General features: G+C 33.9%; 2 protein-coding genes across 2 annotated transcripts; one reads left to right on the top strand and one right to left on the bottom strand.

Annotated features, from left to right (window-relative positions):
- Window positions 1-1917: 1917 nt before the first annotated feature.
- LOC149895388 (uncharacterized) lies at window positions 1918-6402 on the top strand. The gene is made up of 4 exons (XM_090119049.1): window positions 1918-2146; window positions 2353-2521; window positions 4005-4136; window positions 5617-6402. The coding sequence occupies exons 1-4, from the start codon at window positions 2038-2040 to the stop codon at window positions 5831-5833; spliced, it is 627 nt and encodes a 208-aa protein (XP_089975175.1). The 5' UTR covers window positions 1918-2037; the 3' UTR covers window positions 5834-6402.
- A 4180-nt stretch (window positions 6403-10582) lies between these two features.
- On the bottom strand, window positions 10583-23034 carry LOC149895387 (uncharacterized). The gene is made up of 15 exons (XM_090118762.1): window positions 22838-23034; window positions 22181-22297; window positions 21516-21674; window positions 20926-21027; window positions 20165-20266; window positions 19391-19543; window positions 18590-18718; window positions 17499-17587; window positions 16839-16961; window positions 15098-15211; window positions 14346-14490; window positions 13775-13833; window positions 12532-12748; window positions 11578-11700; window positions 10583-10852 (listed from the first exon to the last, which is right to left on the bottom strand). The coding sequence occupies exons 1-15, from the start codon at window positions 22946-22948 to the stop codon at window positions 10847-10849; spliced, it is 1749 nt and encodes a 582-aa protein (XP_089974888.1). The 5' UTR covers window positions 22949-23034; the 3' UTR covers window positions 10583-10846.
- Window positions 23035-23323: the final 289 nt, after the last annotated feature.

The following is a 23323-nucleotide window of genomic DNA, read 5'->3' as shown; positions in this document are numbered from 1 at the left end:
GACAGTATTTTTATATAAACCAAGTTTCATACAAAAATATAAAGATATACTGGTTTGTTTGGATTTTGCCACTGCCAAAACTTTATTATTTTAAAGATTGTGACATATTTTGCTACGGAACCCTAAAAAACTGGTATGGGGAATGAATTGGGCATCATCTAGTTACCTGATAACGACACCAAACTCGACTCAAAGGGCCAAATGAATCCGCCAGAATTTTTTTTCCGAGCGCCGGGCGCTCTGTTCTATAACCCCCCCTCCCTCCCTTCTGCCGGGTAGTAGAAACTGGCTACCAGGCGATTTGGGCTTAGGTGGACGAGTACAACATTCGTGCCAAATGGCATTGCTTTACTCAAAAATGTATACCTTTTCCCATAAGAAAACGGACTACATATCTATATTTTATTCATACATTTCTCCTTTAATAACATAATGAACATAAAATTTACTTATGATACATATTAATTATTTACATAACTTATCGATACCTCAACACGCAATTGATACCTACCCATCCCTATTGGTCACACACACATCTATATAATTGAGTATTTGAATAAAAAAAAATTATTGATTTTTTTTATGTATTTTGAAACTTTATTATCAATAATATTGATATTTAATGAAAATAACTTCAAAAATGATTTTTTTCCGTTAATTACAAGCAATTAAAAATTGATGAAATTTAAATTAGAATCACGTGACTACAAACGCGCCATGACTGGTCACCATAGTTGTGACGTCATAATGTTATAGCTATTAAGTACATAGCGTTTACGGCTATTACACGTGACTAGACAATAATATTGAAAATTTATTGCTAAGATGCGATTTGTTTGTTGGTTCCGAATTAGTAGTTAGTTAGTTACGAAAATAATATTCTTGATGTTGATATATTTATGATCACCGATTTTTGTCAGGAGTTGCCTTTGTAGTATTCGTACAAAATGGTACAAAACGATAACTTTTGAGGTTCGCCATTTTTAATATAAATTTAAATAATATAATTAACAATTAATATAATTAACAATTAATATAATTAATATGTAATTTAATAATGACAACAAAATTAAATAGATCAAAACACTGTATTTATTATTAACACGCTTTTATTAGCTTCACCTGTATGTTTGTATATAACCGACTCCTTTCGAAGTTTCGACCCGATTTTGACCCACAAATTTTGAACACTTATCAAGGTCCGATGACAATACAATAATATCACAAATTTTATCCTTTTATACTGATAAGGATCGCCAGGATCAGCTTAAAACCATGGCTTAAAACATATGTTTGTAAGTAACCAATTCTCCTTTCGATTAGATTTAGACCCACTATAAACCGACGGATTTAATTTAAATTTTGTATACTTATAAAAACCCGGTAACAAAACAATAATTTCATGCATTTATCTTATTATCCTGTTTAGTTTTTCAAACTATATTTATTTTTCTATCAACTGCAATGAGTGAAAACTAACATTATGACGTCACACGCGCTCGGGTGACGCTTCGCGAGTTGTCGGCGTGTCTTCGGTACTGGATTCAAAGACTAATTTTTATTTTGAAATAACTTTTGAATTATTGCAAAAAAAATAAAAATAAAAACAGTTTTGTTATAAAACTAATATATAATCTTTCCATTTATCACAAAAAAAATTTTCATTCAAATACTCAATTATAGTATCTTTAGCTCATCTGCCTACGATGTGCACTAATGACTAAGCAATTAGTGCAATACACGCGCTCTATACTACTGTAATATATACTCTAAGTTTGAAAGATATAAATAGGAAAATACTGCTTGTTAGAACATTGAGAAAAAATATGGTATTGTCGTGGCGTCAGTGTACATCTTTATTTTCGTTTCTTGTCTATGGTATGATTTCAAACCATAGAGTACATTACTCTGTGGTCTATGGTTTTATGGAATTTGTTTTGACTTTTGTGTACCTTCAAATTTCAATCTTGCAGTGAAATCTGAAAAATTATTTGAAATAGAGTTCATTTTTATTTTCTGATTTATTTTGTTCTTTGAATGATGTCCCAACAGACAGAATTATTGACGGAAAATCCAGCGCAATGGACAACTGTATCCTTCGTCACGCCGGAAATACAGAAGAAGGAATTAAAACCTTTTGTTTTGTGTAAGTTGCTAGTAATTTAATTATAAGACTATTTAGTGAACCGCATACTTGTGTTTTGCCGTTTGCGGCAAAGTACTAGCTAACAATAGTGGTGAATTACCCACTGCTGGGCCTCCGAGCACTTATTTATTACAATACAATAAGTTTAAGCTTATTGCATGTTTTTTTTACTCTATTTATCATAAATCTATTCAATACAATTTCAGTGGCCCTCAAAGAGCTAGAAGGTAATCCGGACAGCCGAATGGCGAGCCTCATGAACGCGGATAAATTCTCAGCGGTACGGTCCGTGGTGCGACATGTCTCACGACTTAGATCGGCGAATAAAGAGCCGTGGAGCGAGGAGGATATGCAGATGTTTCTGGAGGGACTTAAGTGAGTATTTTGTAACATTTTAGTCATTATAAGAACTCTATAGTTTCACTTGGAGATGAAACAACAGCCCTTTTGTATCTAAAGTACATTAGACCCGCATTACACTGGCCTCTAGCCTATCCGTCGCCCCCTGTAATCCGACATGTGTATAAATGCTGAATCCCTATATTTTTAACAATTTTTACATTGTTCATGCATGATTTAACAGTACACAATAAAAATGTGCCAGCGTTATTGTGCTCTACTCAAAGATATTGTTTTAATTCCAAAATACACAATGTAACATGAAACAGGCCTTACTAAACCATCTTATCCTAGCACTAGGTTCAAAATTTGTCAAATTACAAGGTACTCTTGAGTAAAAACATTCAGCCTATAGGGGGGTCTCTATCTATACTAATATTATAAAGCTAAAGAGTTTGTTTGTTTGAACGCGCTAATCTCGGGAACTACTGGTCCGATTTGGTAAATTCTTTCGGTGTAAGATAGCCCATTTATCGAGGAACGCTATAGGCTATATATCATTACGCTAAGACCAACAGGAGCGGAACAATGCGGGTGAAACCGCAGGACACAGCTAGTACCCTATACCTGGACAAGGCCTTGCAATACGATTATCGGAATAGTGCGGGTCTACTGTAGTTCTAAAATTTCTCAATATGAAAAAATTATTTATTTTAAAGCTAATTGTATTGCATGATTATATTATTCTAAACGGTTAAATAATAATATAACACTTTATGTTGCTAAAGTAGATATGGAAAAATAGGCCTATGTCATAGAGCGTAGACGCACTATGCGGGTAGCCGCATTGCGGGTAGCCGTCCGGCTGACCGCAAGCACAATTATGTACGTAATATTCATTTCTATGCGCACTGTGCGGTCTGCGGTTACGTACATAATTATGCTTGCGGTCAGCCGGACGGCTAACCGCAATGCGGCTACCCGCATAATGCGTATACGCTCATACAGTTGCAGAAACAGCATATTATAATATCACTACATATTATAAAACAAAGTCGCTTTCTCTGTCCCTATGTCCCTATGTATGCTTAAATTTTAAAACTACACAACGGATTTTGATGCGGTTTGTTTTTAATAGATAGAGTGATTCAAGAGGAAGGTTTTAGTATATAATTTATTAGTTTTTAGAGAAAGCGGGCGAAGCCGCGGGCGGAATGCTAGTTAAATAAAAAAGTGAAAGGTTATTTGATGTATAAATAAACACAATTTAATGCTTCATCATATATTGTATTCATCAAGAAAACACAATGTAACTTTCATTATTTTATTAATTTTCACAAATAATTTAATTATCGCTTCTTTGCCTTCTCCCCATGGTTGCCTGGCAGAAATCACTGTATAGTTATAAGGCCGACCTTTGTGCTTTTGTTTATTGTAAATTGTTATTTTATGTACCTGGTTTATTGCACAATAAAGTGTTATTTAAATAATAATTGTAATAAATAATTTTTTTTTTCAGATTCACCCCAGAATGTGTGAGCGAACTAACAACCCTATTATGTATGGATAAAATATACAATAATATACAAAGGCATTTGAGAATAAAGCCTGGTATAGCAAGCTTGCAGTGGAAAATAGACCTGTCTCTAAGGTAAATACTAGTTAAGCAACCCAGCTTTAAATAAATAAATATATCAGGACAATTTTCACACACGGCACGATCTGATCCCATACTAAGCTTTCGCTTGTGTTATGGAAACCAGATATATAATTTTTTAAATAAATACTTATATAGATAATTAACGCCCAGACACAGAGCAAACATCTATGTTCATCACACAAATATTTGCCCCGGGTGGGAATCGAACCCACGACCTCTGGCTTGGAAGGCAGGGCCACTACCAACCAAGCCAACCGGTTAGTCAAGCAGTCAGCTTTACCTGTGTAATAATACTAGCTTATGTGCCAATTCAGATTATAATCTATCTCTGTACAAAATTTCATAGACATCTGCTCAGGGGTTTTTGTACCAGGTAAAATACAAACGTTAAAAAATCCATACTAATATTATAAATGCGAAAGTAACTCTGTCTGTCTGTCTGTTACTCAATCACGCCTTAACTATTGAACCAATTTGCATGAAATTTGGTTTAGAGATATTTTGATGCCCGAGAAAGGACATAGGCTACTTTTTATCCCGGGACATAGGATAGGTTTTATCCCGGAAATCCCACGGGAACGGGAACTATACGAGTTTTTCTTTGACTGCGCGGGCAAAGCCGCGGGTGGAAAGCTAGTGACTAATAAATGGTCCTAGAGGTTTGTAGCGCAAAAATATTTGTTTGTAGTTAGCCTGAAATTTAATGTGAATAATTGAAAAAAATAACGATTTTCGAGTCATTTTTGATCTCAATAATTTCCGATTTGAAGATTTTGGTTACTACAAACGTTGAATAAAATTAGCTAGATTAGTCGAGCCGTTCTCGAGGTTGACGCTTAGCAACATATTTGTCGGTTTATTTTTATGGTATGGACTAGCTGTGCTCCGCGGTAAAACCGCATTGCTCCGCTTCTGTTTGTCTTAGCGTGATAATCTATAGCCTATAGCCTTCCTCGATAAATGGGCTATCTAACACCGAAATAATTTTTCAAATCGGACCAGTAGTTCCTGAGATTAGCGCCTTCAAACAAGTTTTATAATATTACTAGCGGTCCGCCCCGGCTTCGCCCGTGGTACCTACATGTTTAAACTATCCTATCTCTCAAGTTGGATCGAACTGCACATGGTGTGCGAATTTTATTATAATCGGTTAAGTGGTTTAGGAGTCCATTGAGGACAAACATTGACCATTGTGACACGAGATTTATATACATATACTAGCGGTCCGCCCCGGCTTCGCCCGTGGTACATATGAAAAATAGATGTTGGCTGATTCTCAGACTTACCTGATATGCACAGAAAATTTCATGAAAATCGGTCCACCCGTTTCGGAGGAGTATGCAGACTAACATTGTGACACGAGAATTTTATATATAAAGATTAAGATATATTAGTATAGACAACATGTTTTGAGTATTAAACATATTTTAATATCTTTTTTATATACTTAAGTACATTATTTTTATTTCAGCCAAACGAACATACGCAAAGAGAACGCGAATTCAGAAAGAAGCAAGGAAATCATACACAGAGATACGCAAATAATCCTAACATTGGAATTGACGAACGGACAAAAGTTCTTATATAGGTTGAGTGTGAATAAGTTCCATGAAATGAGGTTCGTTATAGCGAGCGCTTTGAAAAACATCATTGTATTGGAGAAACGGAATTGTATGAGGAAAGACTGATTTATTTCAAACTAGCTTTCTGCCAGCGGCTTCGTCCGCGTAGTCAAATAAGTTTATTTCAAACTTTACAACATAGCTTAGATTTCCGCCCGCGGTTTCGCCTGCGTGATAAAAGAAAAATCCGCATATTTCCCGTTCTCGTGGTATTTCCGGGATAAAACCTATCCTATGTTCTTTCTCAGCTCTCATGCTATCTCTGTACCAAATTTGAAGTAAATCCGTGCAGTACTTTTTGAGTTTAGCCCGGACATACATACATACAAAAATTCTAAAAAAATTTTGGCTTCTATATTGATAGTAGATTGAATATTACGCCTCAATTATTCTTTTAAAAATATATTCAATGTACTGGTTTGACTTTTCTTCAATTTTATTATATGTATAGATAAATATAAAGAAATGTGAAATATTAATGAATTTGTTAAAAGTAAGAAAAATCTATTATGTAAATAAAATTTACACTTAATATTATTTGTAATTTAAAGATAATTATATTACTATTGTATATTATATAGAAATGGAGTAAAATCAAAAACCGGCCAAGTGTGAGTCGGACTCGCGCACCGAGAGCTCTGAAAAACCTATACTTTTATTATATTATGTGGTAACTTTGATGTTCTTGCAATTTTTCCCTTCTCTGTACTGTAAGACGTTGCTTTTTATCAAAGGAGATGTCCAAAAAACTACCCAGAATCGAAAGGAATAAAATGTGTACAAATGGATTGATAATTAAATATAATATAATGTAGCAAGAGCGGTACCCCTGAAATCGTTATAGTATAGGAGCTGGAGCAAAATTAAATAAGTAAAAATTCGTTTAAAAAATTAAAAAATAAGTTTACATCAGGTTGTGTCTTAATATGACGTCGTAATAATGTTGTATCACTTTTACAATTTTTTAAACGAATTTCTTACTTATTTTATTTTGCTCCTAGCTCCTATACTATAACGATTTCAGGGTAATCGCTTTAGCTTTATTATATTATATATAGACTAGCGGTCCGCCCCCGCCTTCGCCCGTGGTACATATTTACGTTTTCTATTCATAAGAACCATCCTCGTACTTCAAGGAATATAATTAAAAAAAGAATTATCGAAATCGGTTCAGCCGTTCACATGTGATGCCGTGACAACGCGAAACGGGTTTCATTTTTATATATATATAGATAGATAGATTATCAATACATCGGTACACATTTCATTCCTGTCGATTCTGTGTTTTAGTTCATACATTTTTGCACATGTCCTTTCAAGACTCTGTATTCACGGGAACTAACCCGGTAGGTATTAATTCCCTTGAAAATGTAGAAATACGCGAAAAATGTATCATAAACGGCTGTAGCTTTTTGCGTTAGCTTATAAGTTTGATTTTTTCACAGCTTCAAGAGACCATAGATTTGAGTATGGACACAGAGTCAAAAATATCATATTCAATAATTGTAAAAAAATCACGTGATTGCCTTTATTCTTATTTTCGTAATCATGCTTTTAAAGAAAATTAATTTTTATGATCAAAACTATTTTTTTTTATCACTATTACTATAATTAAAAAATACTTATGTAAATAATTTATATTATATAAGACCTTATAAAATCTTCTATCTTCCTGTGAAAGTTACATTATAATAGATTCAGACATTCCAAAGCTTACGCAAGACAAACAGACAAACATTTAAAATGTTTTATCATGTAATAAGCACTTGAGAATATATAGTAGTCTATAACAGTTTTTTTTTTTTTTTTTTTTTTTAACGTGAGGAAATTCATCATGAATACCGACTGCTTCGGGGGCAGCAGCACGGTTATGTCAGACTCCTACTGACTAAAACCTCACGGTGGCCTACTACCGCGCAAGTAAAGAGGGGATCCCGGGATCTCCGGTAGGAACGCTCACGGTACCCCTCGCGCGCCTGCCATTGGCAATCCACTCGTATGTAGTCGCGACTACCCTACGCGCATGCCTATCACTGCAACAGACTGCAGCCACAACAGTCTGTCACCCTCCTCGCGTTGCCTATTGAATGTGCGCAGCCCCCGCCGCGCACACTCTGCAACGATAAAGGCAGGAGCTCGTCAGGTCTCCTAAGTGACCCGACGTCCCCTGCGGCGTGCTCTGCGACGCACGGGATTTCTACGCTCCCGGTCGCGCTCAGCACTTTCTTTCTGTGACATCACTGCATCACAGAAAGACAGCACTGCCATCCACGCATCCTCTCTACCACACATAGCACCAACTACGGTCGGAAGTGAGAGGTCAGATCCAACCATAGCACGCAGTGCATCGCGTTCCGCTATCCACGCCGGACACGACTCCAAGGTGTGCTGAGCCGTATCCTCCTCACAATCACAATGGTGACAGGCAGCATTTGGCTGTTTTCCTATTCGACACAGATACTTACCGAAGCAGTCTATAGCAGTCTATAACAGTGCATTTACATCAAACGAGCGAATGCTCATTCTAACCCCACTATGTCAAATTATTTTAGTGTTAACAGGCGTAGAGAATTCTTTCGTTGTTCTTAGTGCGTTCGAAAAGATAATATGCCATGTTCTAATACTGAATACGTTTTCGTTTACACTAAAAGATCTACGAAAGAATGCTCTTGCTCTAGCTCTAGTTTTATGTTCGTTAGATGTAAATGCACCGTCTCTCATTTTCTCAAGTGCTTATACAGGATGTCCCACTGTTGGTATACTAAGCTCAAAGGAGGTTATAGTTTTGCATACGCTGAGTACGTAAAAAATACTTATAAAATTCCAGACGCATTTTTTTCAAATAGATGTTTTCTTAAAACTCTGTGTTGTCCTCTAGCAAAAAAATTTTGACGTAATTTTTTACGTGATCAGTGTATGCAAAACTACAAGTCCCTTCGCGCTTAGTATACCGATAGTGGGACACCCTGTATACTTTCATCTGATACACTTGAGAAAATATAGTTATCTTAAAATTACACACAGACATTTAATTTTATTTTTATGTATTGGAAGGGTAATATTATTAAGGATTCTGAGATGAAATAAGGGAAGACTGAATAAAATGTATATTTGTTTAGTTGAAATATATTTATTATTGTTAATTAAATATTTAAACTCAGTAGGTAGGTACTGGAAAAAAGAGCGTGTGTGCCTAGCATACGTGTCGGAAGTGAAACTTCTTTGGCAAGATTCAATGATACCGAAATCGTCGCCCTACTACATGACGTGACCTTGAAATTTTACTCTCAACGCGCCTAAAGAAGTTTCACTTCAAAAAATGTACTCAATCTCGCATAAGTTCCTCCGTCACTCGTACTTTAATCGAATGAAAATTATATTTTATCAAATAATGAATATGGTCAAGGCTTAATAAAAATATAACACTACCTACTAGGTTTCCACCCGCGTTTTAAAAGATAAACCCGCATAGTTCCCGTTCCCGTGGGATTTCCGGGATAAAACCTATCCTATCTGTTAATCCAAGTTACCCTCTACACGTGTGTTAAATTTCATTGTAATCGGTTCAGTAGTATTTGCGTGAAAGAGTATCAATCACAACATGGCCATCCTAACAAACTTTCGCATTTATAATATTAGTAAGATTTAAAAATTGTTTTTTTGTAAGTAAAAGTTAAAATAATTTAAGCGGTGCTCAAGAAAATTATTTGAATTGTTATCAAGCAATATGTTGAAATGTGAACTTGAGATTCGATCTTGTTAGAATTTATTTTGATAATAAATGAAATTGAGAAATATTTGTGTTTTATTCATTCATCCTGTATTCAGTATTGGTTTCCTTTTTCCGTGCTATATCTTCTACTAGCTGTGCCACGTGGTTTTACCAGCATTGCTCCGCTCCTGTTGGTCTTAGCGTGATGATATATAGCCTATAGCCATCCTCAATAAATGGGCTATCTAACACCGAAAGAATTTTTCAAATCGGACCGGTAGTTCCTGAGATAGTGCGTTCAAACAAACAAATGGTCCCAGATCCCAGAGCCGTAAGACACAACTTATTTTCTAAAGCATATAAGTTTCGGTTCACAGTAGTCTCTAGTGTACTTTTTAATATCTGAATGTTTTTGGAGCTCTACCAGTGACACCTGCGCCACGTTTATCAGACGCTTTAAAGGTCCAATAAATGAACTTAATTTATTTTTAAATGTTATTGCTAAAGTTACATCGTTACATGGTGCAAACCAGCCTTAGTCTTTGAATTCAGATTATTAGTTATTTCATAATTTGATTTCCGGTATGTGCCTCACTTATCATTAATTTTGCATCTCAACTGATATTAATTATAATCTTATTTCTGGAGTGTTTACAAAAAATGTGTAGAAAGATGTGAGTTTAGACAAAGCGGACGGAAAGCTACTATAAATAATGACGCATTTTTGCTCACTTGGCTCAGTTTAGTAAATATCTTTTGATAGAACTTTAGTAATATTAAAATCAACCATTAAGCGCATCACACACAATGACGACCCGAAACACTGACACAAAATTTCGGGTCATTTGTAACAGGATGGCGGTTCTACAGGGGGTACGCAATGACAAAAAGAAAAATGATGGTCAGTACGCTGATACCGGATACCTTAAGATACTGTAATATTTTATATTAGAGAATCTTAACATAAAATATTATAGTATCTTCACCGTGTGTGACGCGCTTAAAAAGGAAAGTTGAATTAAGCGTTCTTGTAAATAAATAGATACACTATATTTCAATAGGAAAAAAATAAAAACCACATATTATTATATCTTTAATTACTTATTTCATTATTTACAAAATTATACATTTGACACTTTTTCATACATTATAATTCATTTTTAATAGACAGATAAGCTAAAAAAACATCCAGAAGCCGTGTAGCATGACCCTCCATTTCTTGTGATAAGGCATTTTAATAAATCCACGAATATTTATTAATTTAAGTACTTGATCATCTAATAAAATAAATTCTGTATGTATGTATGTATGCACGACGCAGACGATTTCAGGCTGCACAAATTTCAAAGCGCCAACCATGACTCCCTTTATTTCTGTAGAATAAAAATTAGTAATTAATAAAAGTTTAAACAAATATACTTAGTTACTAGAAAATATAAAATAATTCGATCACAACGCGGGATTTGACCCCTGATAAGTGAAGGACGCGGGTTCGAATCCCGCCTCGCGATGTTTTTTTTTATTAAATTCTTAAAAAAAATCTCATTTATACGTATTTAAATGCTATATCAATATCCGATGTTTTCTCTTGGAATTGAATGAAATTTAGAATGCAAATAGTTTTTTATTCGACTGACCGGTTGACTTGGTTGGTAGTGGCCCTGCCTTCCAAGCCAGAGGTTGTGGGTTCGATTCCCACCCGGGGCAAATATTTGTGTGATGAACATAGTACATAGATGTTTGCTCTGTGTCTGGGTGTTAATTATAAGTATTTATTTAAAGTTATATATAAATGTATGTTTATCAGCTATCTGGTTTCCATAACACAAGCGAAAGCTTAGTATGGGATCGTGCCGTGTGTGAAAATTGTTCTGAAATATTTTATTTATTCATTATATATATTAATAGCAAACCGGGCGAACTCCGTTTCGCCACCAGAGACACCTTTTCTTTGCTATAAACCTCACGGAGCCCGAGACCTTTCCAACGAATGCAAATCCGTGGAAATCGGTTCGTGCGTTCTGGAGTTATAGCGTCATGAAGGAAAACCAGACTTATTTTTATATAGTAGATTCTTTGTTATAATAGTTTTTCTTACCCTATGTTTCGCAGCTTCATGTGCCTTGAGCGACGCAAGCTGTGTGAAAGAGACACCACACTCGCAAGCGTACGGTCTCTCTCCTGTATGTACACGCATGTGCACTTTTAGTACACCTTTACGCTGAAAATATAAAAATAGTAAATTAAGGGCCGATTTTTCAATGCTTGGATAAAACTTATTCGTCGAATAATGTATAAAACTACCATTTTAAAAACGTATTCTAATTGCCCGTATTTGACAGTGTACGTGACATTTAATATTATCGTGTAATAAATACTTTATTGGACGGATAAGTTTTATCCAAGCATTGAAAAATCGGCCCTAAATCTATACTAATATTATAAAGCTGAAGAGTTTGTTTGTTTGAACGCGCTAATCTCGGGAACTACTGGTCTGGTTTGAAAAATTCTTTCGGTGGTTAATAGCCCATTTATCGAGGAACGCTATAGGCTATATATCATCACGCTAAGACCAACAGGAGCGGAGCAATGTGGGTAAAACCGAAGAGCACACTTAGTAAAGTAATAAATATGGTAACATTTTAGATAATATAAATTGAAAGTAAAATAATTGATATACTAAAAACTCTATGCCAAAATCATAATATACACAATATAAATATGTAACGAAAAATGAAAAAAAGAGCGTGTGTGCCGAGCATACGTGTCAGAAGTGAAACTTCTTTCAAAGATTCAACGATACTAAAATCGTCGCTTTACTCTATGACGTGACGGTATTGCCAAGAGACGCTCTTGAATCTTTGAAGCATTTTTACTTCTGACACGTGTGCTCGGCACACACGCTCTTTTTGATAATTTGGGTTGTTTTTAGCGCTTTTTATTAATTTAATAGGCATTTTCGGTGAATAAAACAATCGTAGATATATTTTTTTCAGTTTTGTTACAATTTTTTGCCATTTTTTCGATCCTTTTTATTTTTTTTGACACTTACACTAAACACTTTATCACAGATGTGGCACGTTGCGCTCTTGCTGTTTCCGCCAGGCAAGTGTGCTCTCCTTACGTGTAATCTTAAGGCATCGGCCGTACTGTACGCACGGGCGCAGTGCACACATCGCGACGGTTTCGGCGCGTTGTGAACGCTCGTCTGGTGCGTGCCTAACGTCTGTCGCGTTAGGAACCTTTGGTCGCATAGTGTGCATGCGTACCTTAAAACATATATAAGGGTAGTGTTTCATTTTATGCAAGTATTATACATTTAGAAATTAAACATTTTTAACGGATTTATTCATTATATTATTTTCCCGACGTTTCGCACACCTATTTCTCCGTAGTTGATATGTGGACTATTTATCCGGATGTTATATAGATGAATATAATGAATAAATCGCGTTAAAAATCATGAACTTCTAAATGAATAAGGGTGCGTTTCCACCAATAATGTGAGCATGTGTAGCGAGGAATGTGTTTGAAAATAACCAATAGTATCGCTTCACGCTAAACGCTTCAAACTTGAAACTAAATGAAGCGATACTATTATTTCTTTACAAACACATTCCTCGCTACACATCCTCGCATATTATTGGTGGAAAAGCACCCTTAAATCCTTTAAGGGCTGATTTTTCAATCCTTGGTTAAAACTTATTCGTCGAATAATGTATAAAACTACCATTTTAAAAACGTATTCTAATTGCCCGTAGTTGACAGTGTACGTGACATTTTAATATTATCGTGTTATTTATTGGACGGATAAGTTTTATCCAAGCATTGAAAAATCGGCCCTTAGACATATTATAAAATCGAAAGAATAGAATAAATGCGATTGCTCTGGCGGGAACACGGGTGAGTGGTCAGGCGTCCCGGTAAGGTAGGGGACGCAGGTTCGAATCCCGCTGAGTGATCGAAATTATTCTATTCTTTAAAAATTTATATTTATAAAGCATTCGAATGTTATAAAACTAAAACATCAAACTCAGTTTTATCTAGCTTTTCACTTAACAAATTATTTAAAAACTTCCTCGAGAACCTCGCCATCGATTTATGAAAATAGAATTTTAATCGGTTCATTCGTTTTTGAGTTTATCACGTACATACAGACAGACGCGGAAAGGTAGGGAAAACTTTGTAGTGACTATAATATGAATAAACTTTTACCAATAATTTATATTAGAATATCACTCAAGAAACGCTTAACAAATTATGATGTGATTCGCAAAACAATAAAATATACTTACTTATATTGTGATGGATCACTGTGTTTCTTTGTTTTGTACAAATGCTGCTTTAATGCCTCCTGAAATGAAATATTTTTATTTCATATTCATAATAATACATAATAAGGATCGAAACAATTATAACAATAAAATAATAATTTAATAATTAAAGAACAGAGAGTACAAAAATCAATTTGGTCCTAAACACATGCATTAATGAAAAAAATATCAGCCACACATTAAAAATAGGAAAACAAACGAAAACATTCGAAGCTTTTTTTTCAAACCACAACATTCGTGAAACAAAAAAACACGCCAAAATAAAACTAAATCCTTATAGCTCACCAACTAAAAAAAAGAAAACATTCAAACATTCTTATTTTAAACGCCAGTAACCAATCATATGTCAAAACTTTTGCCAAACAAAAGAAAAAAAAAAGAACACGCCATAGACAAATTAAAAATAAAACCGCTAAAGCTCACCCCTCAAAACACTGCGCAAGAAAAAAAACCTCAAACAAACAACTGTCAAAACATTCGCTCGCATTGGCACTTATAAAAAAAAATAAAACCCCTAAAGCTCACCACTCACCATCGAAGTGAACATAGCGTCACACTCCACACAATAAAAGTCCTTATCTATATGTACAGAGCGTATATGTTTGTGTAACACAGATTTGTATATGAACGTTCGGTTGCAGTGTTCGCAGTGATATCGATTCTTGTCGTCATGGCGACTGGAAAACAAGTATATTTTTAATTATGTTAATTTAATATTATATGATGATCATAGAAATTAATATATGGAAGATGAAAAACCACGAAAAGTTGTCGCGTAAGAATCTAAGGACAGTTCTTTGGCATCAATAATATTATTTTGTAAAATTAAAATTTTAATAGCTTTATTAAAAGAGATTGACAAGATTTTAAAAGAGCAACTACGGAATTTCTTCCCCATAGATACTGCTGATTAAAAATATTTTATGACGATTCAAAATTGCTTCTAGAAGAAGTATCGAAGAAGTATTTCTACCATTTTCTACCATAGCTATGTCCTGCTCTTGCTCACATGAAACATCAATCATAAAAACAAGACAGGCTATTGCAATAACTAATCCATTGAATAGCGAATGGGTAACATTTTATTAGTAAGACCGTAAAGCTTTAAAATTTTACATAGTACATAATATTTGTAATTTTTGAAATGGTAGTTTAATACGTTATTCGAGGAATAAGTTTTTTAACCAACGATTGAAAAATCAGCCCTAAAACTCATTAAAAATTTAATTTTAATAAATAATAGTGTTAATATGATAATCATAGTAGTGATGATGCAAAACTTACCTAGTATGTACTCTTAATATTTCCCGAGTCTTAAAAGACCTCCCACATTGGTGACAAGTGTGTTTCTCATTACTCACATGTATTTTAACATGTCGCTGCATAACTGTACGCTTGCTGAATAAAATAAAATTAATTGAATTGTGTAGTAGTGAAGTCCCATGTCCTCAAGTGGGGTAAGGGATGCATTATACATCTGTTTCACTGATCGATTTTCTTTAGGGACAAGTAGGTGATCAGCCTTTTGTGTCCTGCCAGACCGAGACATTTTTTTTTTTTCTTCGTCTCCACCGGGAATCGAACCCGGGACCCCTCGGTGTTACGCTCACGCGTCAACCACTATACCAAGGAGGCGGTCAAATTGAATTATATAGGTATCTTGAATTTTTGTAAAGAAAAACTTTAGGTACATAAGATATTGTTATTATTTCAGAAAATCGACTCGGAAAAAAATATTTAAAATCGTTTGAATGTTTCGTGCATTTAATAAATAAAAAAAAAATTTTTTTTAAATACCACAAGATCATACACTTCAGCCATACCCACACAATGTAATATCCAAATTTTACTATTCTTACTTCTACTAGATACTTACTAATATTATACTACTATCTACTCCTAACTACAACTAAGGGCCGATTTTTCAATGCTTGGATAAAACTTATCCGTCCAATAAAGTATTACACGATAATATTAAAATGTCACGTAAACTGTCAAATACGGGCAATTAGAATACGTTTTTAAAATGGCAGTTTTATACATTACTAGCTGCTCCGCGCGGTTTCACCCCCGTGGCTCCACTCCTGTTGGTCGTAGCGTGATGATAATATATAGCCTATAGCCTTCCTCGATAAATGAGTATCTAACACCGAAATAATTTTTCAAATCGGATCAGTAGTTCCCGAGATTAGCGCGATCAAACAAACAAACAAACAAACAAACTCTTCAGCTTTATAATACAGTGTAAACTCTATATAACGACACTCGATTTAACGACAAACTCTCTAAAGCGTCAAAATCAATTGCCTTTGGTTGGTTTAGCTTATCTACCATACAATGATACACTCTACATAGCATCACATCCACTCTCAATAACGACAACAATTAAGTAATAAACTCGTTGTCATGCATACCGAACTTTCTAAGAAATTCGTTCTTTTGTTTACAAATTGGGATTGCTTGCATGTGTAGACTGTTTTTGACAATGACTTATAAGTATGAGTCATGGATTATCTAAATTTCATTCGGGTAGGCCCAGTAGTTTTTATTTTATGAGCATTTTTGTCTGATCTCGATGCAGATGAGCCTGAGCCTCCGCCGAGCATTAAAGAAGCTCTGAAAGCAGCTAAATTATTGTAAAATTATTTTCTTTATCACCAAGATGTTACAATATCGCAAGATATAAATAAAATAAGTAAAAAAATACAACAAAATTACTGGTGCAGCAAAAGACGTTAAACAAAAATAACAGACTATACACAATAGCGTTCAAATAACATTCTTTTTTATGTAAATAACTACTAACACTAGTCTGAAATAAATTTTCTCTTTTTCTAATTCTGATTTTTATTCTCTCCATATAACGACAACTCTATATAACGCCATAAAATGCACAGTCCCTTCGGTGTCGTTATATAGAGTTTACACTGTATTAGTATAGATTCGACGAATAAGTTTTATCCAAGTATTGAAAAATCAGATCTAAATACATTTAACTATTAACTACTACTAACTATGTACTTACTTGGTAGTGAATTCGCACTCCTTACACTTATATTCTTGCGTAGACTCTGTATGTACAAGCGAATAGTGTTCCAATACATGTTGTCGCGAATGACGGACTATGTTGCAGATTTTACATTTATACCTATAAAATATGATATAAAATAATTAATGTAGTTAAAAAGAAAAACGTGTGCACCGAACACACGTGTCAGAAGTGAAACTTCTTTGGCAAGATTCAAAGATACAAAGTCGCTTAACTCCCTGACGCGACCTTGAAATTTTACTTAAAAAAACACTAACATGTTTTGACAATTTTGTAATTAGAAATTGAATAAGGCAACGATTTTGGTATCTTTGCCAAAGAAGTTTCACATCTGACACGTGTGCTCGGCAAACACACTTTTTTATTTTTAAAGCAAATTAAATATATTAAGTGGTTGTGGTTTCGATTCCCAACCGGGGCAAATAATTGTGTGATGAACATAGATTTTTTGCTCTGTGTCAGGGTGTTAAATATCTATATAAGTATTTATTTAAATTAAAAATAAATATGTATGTTTAAACATATCAGCCATCTGGTTTCCATAACACAAGTGAAAGCGTAGTATGGGATCAGATCGTGCCGTGTGTGAAAATTGTCCTGAAATATTTATTTATTTATGTATTTAATAATACTTACTTAGTTGTATGCGATTTGATATGACCTCTCAATGATATAGTACTTGGGCAGTATTGGCCGCAAATTTCACATAGATGAGCGCCATTTTTCTGTAAAAAGTAACATATTTATAATTATTTAAAAGTCGGATATTTCGTGAAAAAATAGTTCATTTTTGTAGATTATATTTTTTGGTTTTATGGCACTCAAAACTGAAAAGCTGTTTTTCCAAATATTAATTTAAAAAATATAGGAAAAATGCAATCACGAGGCGCGATTCGAACCTGCGTCTTTCCGCTATTTGGATGCGAATATGTATGTAAAAGCATTTAAAAAAAGGCAAGGATTCTTGACAAGGAGCATTAAAAAAAAAGTGCACGCCTCATAATTTTTTTTTAATAAATATTTATTAATTATTATTTTTGTTTATTTAATAACAATTAAACCAAATCGAATCGGACCCTGAAAAATGAAAGGGTTCTATTCCTGAGCATACTCAAGCGTAAGAGAAAAAAAAAAGACTCGATTAGTAAAGTATTTCGGTCGCTATCGTGTTAACAAGAAAAAGGATCCGCACATACAGACACACGGACGTCCAAGACAGAACTTTTTTAAACTATTTTTTAACTAGTTTAAATAACAAAAATGACATCAAAAATATCATGAACGTTAAAAATAGTGTTTTTTCTTAATATGTGTGTGTATGTATTATCTTACAAGTGCAATGTATGATACATAAAGACATTTTAAGTTTGAAAAATCAGATGTTGTGCGCGAAGTGACAGTAGTACCCACCTCAACGCTTCGCTTATGAGGCGTGCAATACGATTTTTCTTAAACTATATGAAAATTAAAAAAATAACAAATTTTAATTAAAAAAAAGACGTGTGTCACTCGGGGACTGCCGCGGTAAAGCTATTGCATGCTATGCCTTCAAGCCACACCTCCGCGCCCGTCCCCGTGGGGAGCGTGAGGTTTTTTCGTTACGAAATTTCTCGATTCGGTCCCCGCGCTCAAGGCCCGCGATAGAAGCTATGCAATAGCTTAATAAATTAATATAAATAATAATTAGAGTACATAATAAATAAATAAAATTTTACTAAAATACATACCGGTGAATGTTTTTCCAAATGCGACAAAAGCACATCTTCGAAATTAAAACCTTTTACACATTTTTCACATTTGAACGGCGCCATATTGTATTTTTCCGTTTTTCGATTCGCTTCCATTTCTTCTAGAACCTAAGAATTTTTTTTTATGTGAAATTTCTTTAAGTGCGTTGAGAGTAAAATTTCAAGCCGCGTCATGACAATATCGTCACGTCATGGAGTAAGGCGACGTTTTGTATCTTTGAATCTTACTCAAGAAGTTTCACTTCTGACACGTGTGCACACCATTTTTTTGGTCAATGTTTGTAAGTTTATATGGGTGAAACAAATGCATGTTAAAAGCATTATTATTTACTAAACCATGACATAAAATATAAATTATTTCTAGATTTCCGCTCGCTGCTTCGCCCGCATTTTCAAAGAAAAACCCGCATGATTCCCGTTCCTATCCTATGTGTTAATCCAAGTTACCCTCTATATGTGTGCTAAATTTCATTGAAATCGGTTTAGTAGTATTCGCGTGAAAGAGTAACAAACACACACATCCTCACAAACTTTCGCATTTATAATATGTATTAGTAGGATAGGATAGTAGAACTAGTTTTCCACCCCCGGCTTCGCCCGCTTTGTCTAAAACCTAATAAATTATATACCAAAACCTTCCTCGAAAACCACTCTATCTATTAAAAAAAACTTCATCAAAATCCGTTGCGCACTTTTAAAGATTTAAGCATACATATAGGGATATAGGAACAGAGAAAGCGACTTTCTTTTATACTATGTAGTGAAGTAGGATTATCTTACCTGTTCTTTAGTTAATTTTATAACAGTATATTCGTCTGTCTCTCTAACCATTCTTGAAGAGAATCCATTTGGTATTGTTGTTTTATTTTTCTTTTTACGCTTATTTTTGTACAATTTTTTATCAAAACATCCTGTAGGTGTGATATTTATCTCCTGAAATGTAATAAATAGCCTAATAAAATGCGTGGTAATTATACTAGCTGCGCTTCGCGGTTTTACGTGCGTGGCTCCTATTGGTCTTAGCGTAATGATATATAACCTATAGCCTTCCTCGATAAATGCATTATATTACACCGAAAGAATTTTTCAAATCGGACCAGTAGTTCCCGAGGTTAGCGCGTTCAAACAAACAAACAAACTCTTTATATTACACCGAAAGAATTTTTGTAATCGGACCAGTAGTTCCCGAGGTTAGGGCGTTCAAACGAACTCTTCAGCTTTATAATATTAGTATAGATGTAGGCTTTGTGCTAATCCAGACTATAATCTATCAGTGTAGAAAATTTTATACAAATCTGATGAGCTGTTTTTGTGTGAAAGTAATAAATATTCTATATATATATATATAGTTAGTCTTTTTTATAAATTCTGTTAAAACCCATCGCTTAATGTTGGTTCATTTCTTTGTTTACTAATTTTTACATTTTAATTTATTATTTATAGTTTATTTGCAATATATTCAAAAAATTGAAATTTTTCTATTCTTTAAAAATTGTATTACATAATATATATTTTTATAAAAGTGGGTAGTTTTATTTATTCGAGCATACTCACAAAATCAATATCTTCCTTAACATCAAGTTCTTGTAAATTATCCACACTGTTTTCTTCTTTTAAGCTACTAATGTTCAAATGGTCTGATGTTTCGTCTTCAAGCTGTAAAAATAAATTACTTATCATACTTAGTGTGCTTTGAATTTATAACTATACTAGCTGCGCTTCGCGGTTTCACCCGCGTGGCTCCTCTCCTGTTGGTCGTAGCGTGATGATATATAGCCTTCTAGCTTTCCACCCGCGGCTTCGTCCACGCAGTCAAAGAAAAACCCGCATATTTCCCGTTCCCGTGGGATTTCCGGGATAAAACCTAACTATTTCCCGGGGTAAAATGTCCTTTCTCGGGTATCAAAATATCTCTATTCCAAATTTCATGCAAATTGGTTCAGTAGTTAAGGCGTGATTGAGTAACAGACAGACAGACAGAGTTACTTTCGCATTTATAATATTAGTATGGATAGCCTTCCTCGATAAATGAGCTATCTAACACTGAAATAATTTTTCAAATCGGACCAGTAGTTCCCGAGATTAGCGCGTTCAAACAAACAAACAAACTCTTCAGCTTTATAATATTAGTATAGATGTACTAACTGTAGCTCGCGGCTTTATCCCCAGACGAACCCACATGCTAAATCAAGTTTTTCTATAGCTCATGTGTTAATCTGATGTATACTTATATTTCTATAAAGTTTCATCCAAATCTGTCCATTATATTTTATATGAATAAAAATAGGTAATTTTATTTATTCGAGCATACTCACAAAATCAATATCTTGCTTAACTTCAAGTTCTTGTAAATTATCCACACTGTTTTCTTCTTTTAAGCTGTTAACATTTAAATGGTCTGATGTTTCGTCTTCAAGCTGTTAAAATAAATTACTTTAGTACTTAGAATTTATAACTTTAATAGGAAGGATTTCATTGTTTTCATTGTTTAGATGTATGTTGAAAATAAATTATTTTGATCAGTATAAAAACACTAATTATTATCAGACAAAATATGCCAAATAAAAAAAAAGACGTGTGGCACTCGGGGACTGCCGCGGTATAGCTATTGCATGCTATGCCTTCAAGCCACACCTCCGTGATCGTCGGAGTGGGGAGCGTAAGGTTTTTTCGTTACGGAATTTTTGGATTCGGTCCCGCCCGCGATGGAAGCTATGCAATAGCTAAAAAAATTTGCTACATTTCAACATGACAATCCCAAAGCGCAAATAGCCTAACTACAATTTTTTACGTATAATATCGCTGATTAGCAAGGTTAAAATAGGCATGAGATAACATAAGTTAGAAAATATCACACTCATATGAACACACTCAAACTAACTCAAACCAACTCAAACCAACTCACCTCACAATTATCGCTATTATTGCTCAATAAAATCAACGGAATGTCATCATCGAATACATCATCTTCTTCTTTAATCATCAACTCATCACCCAAATAATAATGTAGTTCTACACTTGATGTTGACAAATTGTGTATTGCTTTCATTTCTATTGAACTATCCTGGAATTGGAAATTCATACAATTTATGCTTTTAATCACTACATAGTATAAAATAAAGTCGCTTTCTCTGTCCCTATGTCCCTTTGTATGCTTAAATCTTTAAAACTAGGAAACGGATTTTGATGCGGTTTTTTTAATAGATAGAGTGATTCAAGGGGAAGGTTGTATATAATTTATTAGGTTTTAGACAAAGCGGGCGAAGCCGCGGGCGGAAAGCTAGTTTTAAAATAAAAAAAACACGAATTTCAAGAAAAACTTTGGTTTAGTCAAGAAGGTAAAACAAGATGACCCTATTTTCCTTAAAAATATTATTAGCGAAACAGATCCTTAAAAGGAAACATTTTTTCAATACATAAAATTCTTGTACTTATCAGTTTTCATGAATTAAAATATTTGAATTTGAATTTGAATTTGAATTTGGTGATCAGATTTTTCCGAAATGGTTTAACCATTTTTTTAGGAATACATATTATGTATATATAATAAGTGTAAAAATATATATTTACCATGTTAAAATTATTCATAAGTTGTTGAGCAAGCTCACACTGCTTGATAAATTTATTAATTTTGTTTAAGAGAGTTCTGCAAAATACGCATATGAACATTGTTTCTTCGATGCAGTCCTGAAATAAAGGTATTAAAAATCTATACTAATATTATAAAGCTGAAGAGTTTGTTTGTTTGTTTGAACGCGCTAATCTCGGGAACTACTGGTCCGATTTGAAAAATTATTTCGGTATTAGATAGCTCATTATCGAGGAAGGCTATAGGCTATATATCATCACGCTACAACCAACAGGAGCGGTACCAGGGGGTGAAACCGCACGGAACAGCTAGTAGTAAATAAAAATAAATAATTGCAGTGTCAAATGTAATAAAAAGATATTATGTATAACAGGGAATTAGTCCTTGGGAATTAATTACACTTATAACATAGCGAAGTAAAGGTTAAGTAACGCTTTCCACTATCACTACATAGTATAAAACAAAGTCGCTTTCTCTGCTCCTATTTCCCTATGTCCCTTTGTATGCTTAAATCTTTAAAACTACGCAACGGATTTTGATGCAGTTTTTTTAATAGATAGAGTGATTCAAGAGGTAGGTTTTAGTATATAATTTATTATGTTGTATTATATAAAATTAAACTAACAAAACAAACATACCTTCAACAACAGTCTATTGTAAATAAATATTTCCTCATGGTTCATGGGTTTTAACTTGTACTTTGTGGATAAACAAGCGCAACAACCATTTAGAGTTGTTATTCCTTCCATTTTTAATACATAAATAATTAATTAATAATGAAATCAGTTCAAATTGCAGCCAAAATAAAAATAAACAATAACGTGCTTTCTGTCAAAAAGTAGTAATTGGTAATGTGTCAAATATTTTTTTTAACATATTTCCATTGCCATTTTACGAAAAAGAAAAAAAAATTGAGGAATCGGTTTTCACTGCCAATTTTGTTTTGCTTTCAAAGTTTATTTAGGTATATTCTGCTTTACTCAACTCCTATCCTGAAAATATATACGCACACTATAATAAAAATTAGATTTCTAATTGAGGACGTTTTACAGAAATAATTTATTACATATTGTAAATTCATAAATTTTTAATATAGTCGGGACGTGAATAGGCTTAAATAAAAA

This window comes from Colias eurytheme, chromosome 31, assembly GCF_061535395.1.
Source record: "Colias eurytheme isolate Ceu_HAF_F1 chromosome 31, ilColEury1 Martin Lab GWU primary, whole genome shotgun sequence".
NCBI classification, from domain to species: domain Eukaryota; kingdom Metazoa; phylum Arthropoda; class Insecta; order Lepidoptera; family Pieridae; genus Colias; species Colias eurytheme.
This window is presented reverse-complemented; position numbering and strand designations above follow the sequence as displayed.

Coding starts and splice junctions, on each gene's coding strand:
- LOC149895388 (XM_090119049.1), top strand. CDS start 2,038: ATGATGTCCCAACAGACAGAATTATTGACGGAAAATCCAGCGCAATGG. Junction 2,147..2,352: donor ATTAAAACCTTTTGTTTTGT/GTAAGTTGCTAG, acceptor ATACAATTTCAG/TGGCCCTCAAAGAGCTAGAA. Junction 2,522..4,004: donor ATGTTTCTGGAGGGACTTAA/GTGAGTATTTTG, acceptor TTTTTTTTTCAG/ATTCACCCCAGAATGTGTGA.
- LOC149895387 (XM_090118762.1), bottom strand. CDS start 22,948: ATGGAAGGAATAACAACTCTAAATGGTTGTTGCGCTTGTTTATCCACA. Junction 21,028..21,515: donor ATAATAGCGATAATTGTGAG/GTGAGTTGGTTT, acceptor TTATTTTAACAG/CTTGAAGACGAAACATCAGA. Junction 17,588..18,589: donor ATTTGGAAAAACATTCACCG/GTATGTATTTTA, acceptor TACTTTTTACAG/AAAAATGGCGCTCATCTATG.